General features: G+C 37.1%; 1 protein-coding gene across 1 annotated transcript in view; it reads left to right on the forward strand.

The window, feature by feature from the left end:
* KIF5B (kinesin family member 5B) overlaps nt 1-7834 on the forward strand; it is a 33554-nt gene extending 25720 nt beyond the window's left edge. Inside the window, exons 21-26 of the mRNA XM_062506905.1 lie at nt 812-872; nt 991-1062; nt 1239-1343; nt 1832-2048; nt 3724-3853; nt 5235-7834. Coding sequence (XP_062362889.1) covers nt 812-872; nt 991-1062; nt 1239-1343; nt 1832-2048; nt 3724-3853; nt 5235-5241 — 592 coding nt within the window. The 3' untranslated portion in view covers nt 5242-7834. The remainder of the gene's footprint in view (nt 1-811; nt 873-990; nt 1063-1238; nt 1344-1831; nt 2049-3723; nt 3854-5234) is intronic.
* The last annotated feature ends 1442 nt before the right edge of the window (nt 7835-9276 follow it).

The raw sequence follows: 9276 nt of genomic DNA on the forward strand, positions 1-9276 counted from the left end.
AGACATCAGGAAAATGAATAGGATAGTGACATTATTTAGAATATTTTATTAGATCAAATGTTTGCTCATTTAACTGCAGACTAGTAGTGAAACTGAATGAGGAGAAATTTCAAGTGGAAAAGAGACTTTTTAAATTACTTAACAGGAAAAGTTCATTTTCGTGCAGTCCTTGGCCTTTCTATTCTAATCTCAGGTCATAAAAAGAGAAGTCCACATTCCTTTACAGAATTGTGTCATCTTGATAACTGCACTGACTTACAGTTCTGAGAGAGAACATTTCCTGTGCAGAAAATGCTTTCACATGAACTGGCAAGACAGCAGCTCTGTACACTGATAATCATCAGGTTATATTCCTGTACACTGACATTGTTGTTTATGATGCTGGTTTTGCCAGTGTGTTGAGGGTGAGGTGTTAAAACAAAGAGAAAATTTTTAATCTGGCACATGATACTTATCTTGGCTGGTCAGAGCTAAGAACATTTGAAGGATAAGATCTTCCCAAATATTTACTCTGAATCTGACTCTGAGAGTCTTGTCTTTTACTATTCTAGAGACTTTTATAATTTATGTATCTGAATGTACTTGTTTATATTCAATATTTTAAAAATCCCTCTTTTCCTTTTGCAACTCTCCCAATCCCACCACCCCCATGCCATACAGATTTGAGTGACATCTGTTGGTTACATCTTTAAATTAAGACTTCAACCAATATACTTTTCATTTGTACCATACAGTGTTTATAATTCTAGTCCTCTAAAACAAAATTTCTAATTTTTATAGGATATTTCAGGAATAATTTATTCTCTTTTAGGGTTATGCAGGACAGACGGGAACAAGCGAGGCAAGATTTAAAGGGTTTGGAAGAGACTGTGGTAAGATAGAATGTATTCCAAAGCAAATGTCAATATTTGTCTCTATTTTTTTTTTTTTTTTTTTTCCCTTTCAGAGTTTGTTTGGGTTGCTTTGTTAATTTCTTGTCCTTAACTGTAGGCAAAAGAACTTCAGACTCTTCACAATCTTCGGAAGCTGTTTGTTCAAGATCTGGCTACTAGAGTGAAAAAGGTAATGTGGTGCTGTAGTTAAATTTGTTGTTTCTGAGAATGCTGCATGAATTTCAGTTTAGAACTAAATTAGGAACTGATGTTTATTTGATTTCATTTTTCTGGCTCGATCTTAATATGCAAGTTCAGATTTGTACTCAGCCTCCTGTCTCCCTCCCTATGCCTTTGTTACTGCAGAGTGCTGAGATCGACTCGGATGATACAGGAGGCAGTGCTGCACAGAAACAGAAGATTTCCTTCCTTGAGAATAATCTTGAACAGCTTACAAAGGTTCACAAGCAGGTACAGTGAGACCTCATTTCACAGTTCAATAAAACTACTCCAGATCCATTGTTACAGAAGCATATGCCTGTTGGTCACAAAGTAACTTTCATAAGTAAATTACTTCTACATCTTAAGTGTGTCTCTTGATACAGGAAAATTTCAGTCTATTATTTTGTAACATAAATTAATTAGCTGTTTTAAGCCCATATGGGTGTATAACAAAATATCTGCATTTAAATGGAAAGGGATCCAAGTTGGTGTTTAGACTTCATATAGGAGTCTAGGGGCTGCTTGCCTGTGGAACAGGTGCCTCTGGGTAGCAGGTTCTTCCACAGCAACTGATTTTTCAAATGACAGTCTCAATGTCACTGACCTCCGTAGATTTACTAAAAGCAAAGTTACTATAGCAACCCTACTGCTTTGCCTCTTTAGGCGTGGGGAGGGTATTTGGTTAGCTCTCCCTATGAAGAGAGATACCAAGAAAATAATCACTTCTGGTTTTGTAGCTGGTACGTGATAATGCTGATCTTCGCTGTGAACTTCCTAAACTGGAGAAGCGACTTCGAGCTACAGCTGAAAGAGTTAAAGCTTTGGAATCTGCACTGAAGGAAGCCAAAGAGAACGCTTCTCGTGATCGCAAGCGCTATCAGCAAGAAGTAGATCGTATAAAGGAAGCTGTAAGATCCAAGAATATGGCCAGAAGAGGACATTCAGCACAAATTGGTGAGTAAAGACTCCCTTGCCCCCTAAAGCTTATCTGTCTCCTACTTCTTTTTTGTTTTGTTTTTGTGTATATATGCATCTTTCAGCCCTCATTGAAACTGCACATACCAACGTTGTCTGTTTCCTACTAGAAGTTATATTTTGGTTAACAGACTGTGTGTGGAGGTGGTGCTTTATGGTTGTTTGGCTTTTTATTTATTTTAAATGGCTTTGGAAAAGGCTCACCAACCTAGAATTCTAGCCTGAATATGTTACATTTCCTAGAAGAAACAGTACACTGTATGTGAGTCTTAATCTCTTAGGTCATTCCAATTCCATTCCAATTTCTAAGACTAAATAGGTATTTCAAGGCAACAAAGATTTAGCCATCACTTTCAGCAACAAAATTGACCTGATCTTACAGGGCAGACAGAAACCCACAATATCCATAAATCCTTAATTACCTTTTCAGTTTTTTGTTCCAAAACATACAGTATCCATAGTCCTCTCTAGGGGAAAATAACAGAAAAACGGGTGGGAAGGTGCAGGCAAAATAGTTGCATTCCTTTGCTTCTCCACCTGTCATTACTCTGAGTACTGAGGAGGTTTGTGACCTGTAAAGAAAGAACTTAGCTGTGCACATTACACTACAGCTGTAGATCTAAAGTACTTCAGTCATCAATACACTTCCCTTAAACGTTAATGCAACTGAAATGAGCATTGCAGTTAAATTTTGCTCATGATCTGCAGGACTGCAAAGAGCTGTTGCAAAATAGTTTTAACTTTTTGGTCACATGAAGTGGCTGCAGACAGGTGCTCTTCTGTCTTAATTTTCTCTCAAGTGGGTCTCCAAGAAAACAATTCTCTAGTGATCTCACCTGAGGTATACAGCCTGTTGTGATTAAATGTCTAGGTGAATGAGTCATGTCTTCCTGGAGATCACCTTCCTCTAAGGCAGTAATTAAGAAGTGTTTCTCTGCTGCAGCTGCCACTTGTAGATTCTTTTTTGCCTGCTGAAACTTTAAGTGCTTCTCTTTAGTATTACAGAACTTTGTGAAGTCCTACATATACATTTTGCATGTTCTGTTAAATGCCAAGTGCAAAACTGATTGAAAACACAGTTTATTAAGGGTATGCAGCTTATGAACGACCTGTCAAAACTGCTGGATTTTTACTTGGGCTATAGAGCAAATTTTAATTTTATGTGGCAGCAGGCTGATGAAGCCATGTTATCTGTGGAATATTGGTTCACGGAACCCCCTACAGACAGAGTAACTAGTGACTTTATCAACCAAGTAGATGTGGGAAGGACAGCAAGTATAATGTTTCCTTACTGATACATAACTCTCAGGAAACTGTCTAGTGTTGTGTCTTATTTGAGTTCTTACTGCCAAAACATAGGAATTATAGAAGGTAATGTATTAAGTGGGACAGATAATTCTTGTGAAGATAATCTTTGTCAAAACCTTTCCGAGCTTTAACAGGGAACAATAAACCAAAACCTTGTCTGTTTTCCAGGGTTTGTTGTAGTTGACACTAATCTGTTACATTCTCAGAATGCCATCCTCTGAACTTGTTTTCTTATTCAAAGTGCATTCAGTTGTGATTATTACATTTGGCTAATGTTATCAGTAAAATTGAATAATCCAAGGTATTATTGTGTACGTATTTGTAAGTCACATTTCTTGTCATGCAGCTAAGCCCATCCGGCCTGGCCAGCATCCAGCAGCTTCTCCAACTCATCCAAGTGCAATTCGTGGTGGAGGTGCGTTCACTCAGAACAGCCAGCCAGTCGTGCTGCGCGGAGGTGGACGGCAAGACAAAGTGTAAGCTTGTCTGGTAGCATTTTTTAAAATGTGTGATCAAGCTACTTTGTATTAGGTTTATTACAGTTCATTCTGTGGCATGAAGTCACTTGAATAGTCGGATTAACTCCTCCTTTTTACAGAATTTTATAGCCAGTGGAATGATATAATGTACACCTGACTAAAGATGCTGCTACTTTTCTTCCAAAACATGTTTGCTGTGAAATGGTAATTCTCATGGTGTTCTGCAGGAGTAGAACAAAATGTGGAAACAATCAATTGGAGATGGTAACCAGTCAAAGACAGTAGCCACTGTTTGGGGGAGGGGTGGACATTTTAAATTCTTTTGGCTTGCTAGTATTTTTTTAAATATGGTTTTCTTCAGGAAAACATTCAGTGATAAAATAAAATTTACCATATTTTCACATGTTATTTATTTACTTCTTTAATTCTGTTTGTACACTGCTTCATATGTCAGTGATTTGGAATTATTTTAAAGAAGAATTCATGTCCTCATCCAGTAAACTTAAAATGTTAGCCTAGCTAAAATGCAGTTACAGTAATTGAAATTAAATGTGCATTTACTTTAAAACATCTCTAATCTCCAAAGTAATTGCATGGTATTTAATATGTTTAAATTGCTTTACAAAATCCTCTCTTTTTAATTAATATCTGCTTTACAGTTGGTTGATCTGTTGTTCACCTGACAGTAATGCTTTATATTCTGTTGTCATCTTCACTTTTGAATGGGTCTGTAAATATCTTCAAGCCGTTCCCTTAGTTAATTATCCCCATCTTTACTTGGAAACATATAAAAAAGTAGGGTGGGGTGCTTGAAATCTGGGTGCTCACCTTCTGAAGGGCTCCAGAACAGCTGATGTGAATCTTGTTTCTCTTTGTTTCTTTTGGCTGGCTGATTGACTTTTCCAACCTTTCTCTCCAGAGAAAACTAGACTGTAGAACTAGTGAAGGTACCTGGTTCTGTTCAGTAATGTCTCTTAGTAAATAAGAAGTTGAACTGATGGATACTTCAACCTTGAATAACATTTTCCTTGGATGACCAAGGAGTTGCCACTAGCCAGGAAAGCAGCAGCAGTCTTGGGAAATGGGGCTGGGCTATAAGTGGTTTCTCTCTGTAATGTTTACTCCATTAGTGCAGTCAAGATTGCATACCCAGTCAGTTTGTCGTGCTGAAAATTCATTGGTGGCAGACAGCGTTGCTTAAACGCTTTGTGTTGTGTGATTTCTTATTTTAAAGTGGGTGTTTTATTAGCACTTACCTGAGTGGTTTAAGAACTGGGCTCTTAAAGGCCATGTAAATAGTGAAATGGTCTACTGTAAATGTAAATAACTTTGCTTTTTTGGCTTAACTCTGTGATTTATTTTTTTTTTTCATTTACAGTTGCTGAAAAGTAAATGCAACGTGAGGAGGATTGGATATTGTGTAGAGGGAGTCATTCCATGACAATAATCTCTCCTTTTGGGGACTGTAGGATTATTTTTTGAAAATTGTATAAATTATACCTGGCCTGTACAGCTCTTCCCCCTTCTACAAATTCTGCTAACTGATTCCCAAAAAAAAACAACTAGAGTGCAATTTTGGCGTCTCAAAAAATGACATGTTACTTAAAGTGTAGCTCTGCTTATTACACAGTTTGTCTTTCATGTCTTAAATTTAGTCTGCACTGTGCCAAGCTGAATGTACGTCGAGAAAATCTTAGTTCAAATTTTCTAGCTTAATTTGTGTTCATCTTATTGTCTTAGGAAATGTGCAACAGTGTTAAGGTATACTTCCATTTTTAGCACGTCACATAACACTACATGTCCCACTGAGTTAGGGCGGCACTCTACATTACAGTTTTCTTTTGGAATGCTGCACAGAACGTTGGAACTAACTGTGTTTGTACAGTGTGAGGATCCTGAAGTGCTGAGGAGCTGCCCCGAGGCACAACACCACCAACTGAAAGTGTTCAGTATGAACAAGGCTCTCTAACTGTTACCGAATGCCCGGCCACCAGGTGACCTAGAATTAAATACTGTACAGTAGTGACAGTAAACCTGAGTTTACAAAAAAAGACTTTGGCAATGGATTATCCCATCTGTCCTGGTCCTGGTTCTGCACACAGTACAGTCTGGTGGAGTGAAAACATTCTGCTTCATTCTGATGAGCCTGTCTGTCCATTTGTCTGTGTCTGTGACGGTTCACTTTTGCTGTTTTGTAATAGTGAAATGAGGGCAATCTAAACTGTAACTTTATATCCCACTGCATACAGTACTGGAATTTTTGGCTAAAATTTTAATTTTCAATCTAAGAAGCCTTTTTCAGCAACAGGCCAATGAATTCAGATACGTAAATAAAGGACACAGCTTTTTAAACTGATGTATCCAGAAATGCCAGAGGCACGTGTTTAAAGTAACAATAAAATAAAGTGCTACCCTGAATTGTATTTGTAATCCATTTGTAAGTAGGTATATGAAATGTCCAAAGTAGTAGTTGAATATTTTTCTTCTCTTTGAAATAAATTCCTGTAAAGTGGCTAACAAAATTAAACATGGGATTCTGATTTGGGTTTTTTTTTTTTTTTTTTTTTTTTTTTTTTTTTTTTTTTTTTTTTTTTTTGTTTGTTTGTTTGTTTGTTTGATTTGAGCTCCGGTACTCTCGCTGAACTGAATCTGGGGTTTAAAGTTTTATAGTACAATTTACTTAACTTATTCATAGGGTTTAGCCACTATAATTTTTAGAACAGCCTTCTTCTGTATAGAAACTAGTTACCAGGTCTTTAAGAAAGAAGAAACTTAGTATTGCTGGAAGAATTCAATGAGTTTTTCAGACCTGGTTGATACAACTTTTTGTTGTGGCTTGAGTTTTTTGCTGGGTATTCAGGTATTGTGGAAACAGTAGAAACTCTGTGGCTGTTCAGACAGCAAATCACTTTCAATTTTTGTATTTTAAAATAGGCAAAATATTTATATTATGATGGAATATAGTTAAATTTTAGACCTTGAACCACTTTTTTTCTATAGCTACGGTAGTCTGAATTTTTAATAGTTTGATTTTTAAAGGTTGAGTGTATAAGTTGGAAATCCCACTATTTTGGAGTTTTCAGCTTTTAAGACAGTTTTCTTCACTAAGGCTGCCAAACACTCCAAACTTGCAGTTGTTTTAGAGCACAGTTGAAGGCAGCATACTGGGGAAAAAAAATAAACAACTAAATAATTTGAATTCAGTTTCTCATCATGGAATCAGCACTGTCCATTATCTTTCTCAGATGTTAACTACAGGTTTCCAGGCCTTCATTTGTCAATGTGCAATCATAAAAACAAAACAACACACTCTAATGAAGCAGGATTTTTTTCTCATGCCTGTGAATGAGGGTTTCATTCCTGTAGGTAATTGTCATGGGTTTTGGTGCTGAAAATTGCTGTGTTTAAAGAATTAGATTAAATAGTAACTAGTGTGTAGCTCAGTGTACATCACCTTTTTATATTTAAACTTTTTTATTTTAAACCTTTTATGACGTTTACCAAGAACTGCCTCTTAAAATGTAAAAAAAATATGAACACACACAACTTTCTTTGCTTTCTGGTTTGGCTGTCAAAGGTCAGCCAGACAGGACAATTACTGTATTTTGTAAATGAAAATATTCAGTCTAAACGGGAAATGTTCAACACTGCTATTTCAACTTGCAGTCTTTGAGTGGTTCTTATTTTTATGTTCCTCTAGATCATATTTTTAAAAGATGGTTTAGGATAGGAACTTGGTGAAATAATATTTATTTCTGGTGAACAACTAAATTATTTACATAATTTAAATGCTGACTCACTACTGTGTGTAACTCTAAATTTGACATGAGGACAAGTCTACCTGTGGAATCTGATTTAACTTCAGTACACTTAAGATGCATTAAAACAATTGGTTTGGGGAAGACGCCATATAGTTTTAACTTACCTGCATGCTGTAAATGTATTTGTGTTTAAATAAAGAGGAGAAAAATCTTTGAACTTGTTTGTGCATTTATTCCATTGATTATCTCTGCATGTGCTCAAATGTGATGATGCAGTAATCTTTTCTAGGTGTGTTGTGTTGTGTTGTGCTTGGGGCTCTCCTGAGTGGTGTCAGTTGTCTGTATGGCGATGGTCAAAGTTCTCTTTTTATCCACATGCTTGGACAGTTGTTTCCAGAACCCATGTATACTTGGCTGGAAAGGAATTACCATGAATTATCGCTTGTTTTGTGAACCTCTCCTTTTTTAAACTTGGCGTCTGCTGATTTGGTGACCCCTCATTCTGGATGAGACAGATTAATCCATTTCCAGTATTTCTTGCCATCTAAACTTTTGTAGGCTTCTTTTCCTTTCCAGGGACTCATTTTTCTTTACCAGTATCTGTAATAGCTGGTTCTACTTTTTCTTAGTGCTTTTGAGCTGATATTTTTTTTATGGAGTAGTGTAGTTACGCAAGGCTGCAATCAACTTCTGGATAATTTCCACAGAAAAAGATTCAGCTAGATGTATAGAACTTTGAGAGATATATATATATAAAGCATAAAGGAGGCCATGATTTAAGTCTGCTAGTACAGTTACATAAAAGCAAAGATCTCAGGAGGGAGGAATTGCATCTGTAAAACTGTTCAGCAGTGAGCTGATCTATACTGTAAAATATTTCTTAGTGTGCCTTGTTAACAGAAGACGGCTCAGTCACAGAGCTCGCTTTTGAATAGATCTATGTCTGCTAGGGGATGTTCAACTCAGACCTCTTCAATTGCAGACAACCACTAAGGGATGCTAAGAAAGGAAAGGAAATCTTTCACTCTTAAGTTTCTTACGAGCAATGGAGTGGTCCATAATTACTTTGGAGAGTGAGCAGGAAAACATTACTGCATCTCTGCCGGGGAAAACTGTGGTTATCTGCGCTGTCAAACTGATAAGGAATTCAATGGCTGGCCTAGATGCCTTCCCCCTTGAATGCACCAAGGAATTGTAACACCCATTTTGGAAGTGTCAAAATGAATCACTATTTAACTTGTGCAATATGCAAAACTGCCACTTAGGTACGTATTAAGGACGTAATAAAACCTCACTAAATGACAAAGAAGACACCACTGGAAGATGGTTCCTGAGGACTGATAGACAGTCAGAATTTTTGCTGGGGAATTTTGAGCTCATGAGTCTTCCTGAACTCCGCACAGGGCTGTTTATCTTTAACCAGCCCTTGCTGGGGGCAATAGGAGGAGAGCAGTTTGAGCCTTTGAGTGTTTCATTGCGAAAGCTGAAGGGGCAGAGGGTACTCTGCGCTGTACAGTGCAATGAGCAGAAGGAGAGTTGTGGAGAAGAAAAATACGGTACAATAGAAAAGCACCTATTTAGGCTATTTGGATTTGAAAAGGAAAGTAAGAGGCTAACGATTACAGAGGGAAAGCTGAGGCGTTGCATAGCACGGTGTGG

Source organism: Cinclus cinclus, chromosome 1 (genome assembly GCF_963662255.1).
Source record: "Cinclus cinclus chromosome 1, bCinCin1.1, whole genome shotgun sequence".
In the NCBI taxonomy this organism is placed as follows: Eukaryota; Metazoa; Chordata; class Aves; order Passeriformes; family Cinclidae; genus Cinclus; species Cinclus cinclus.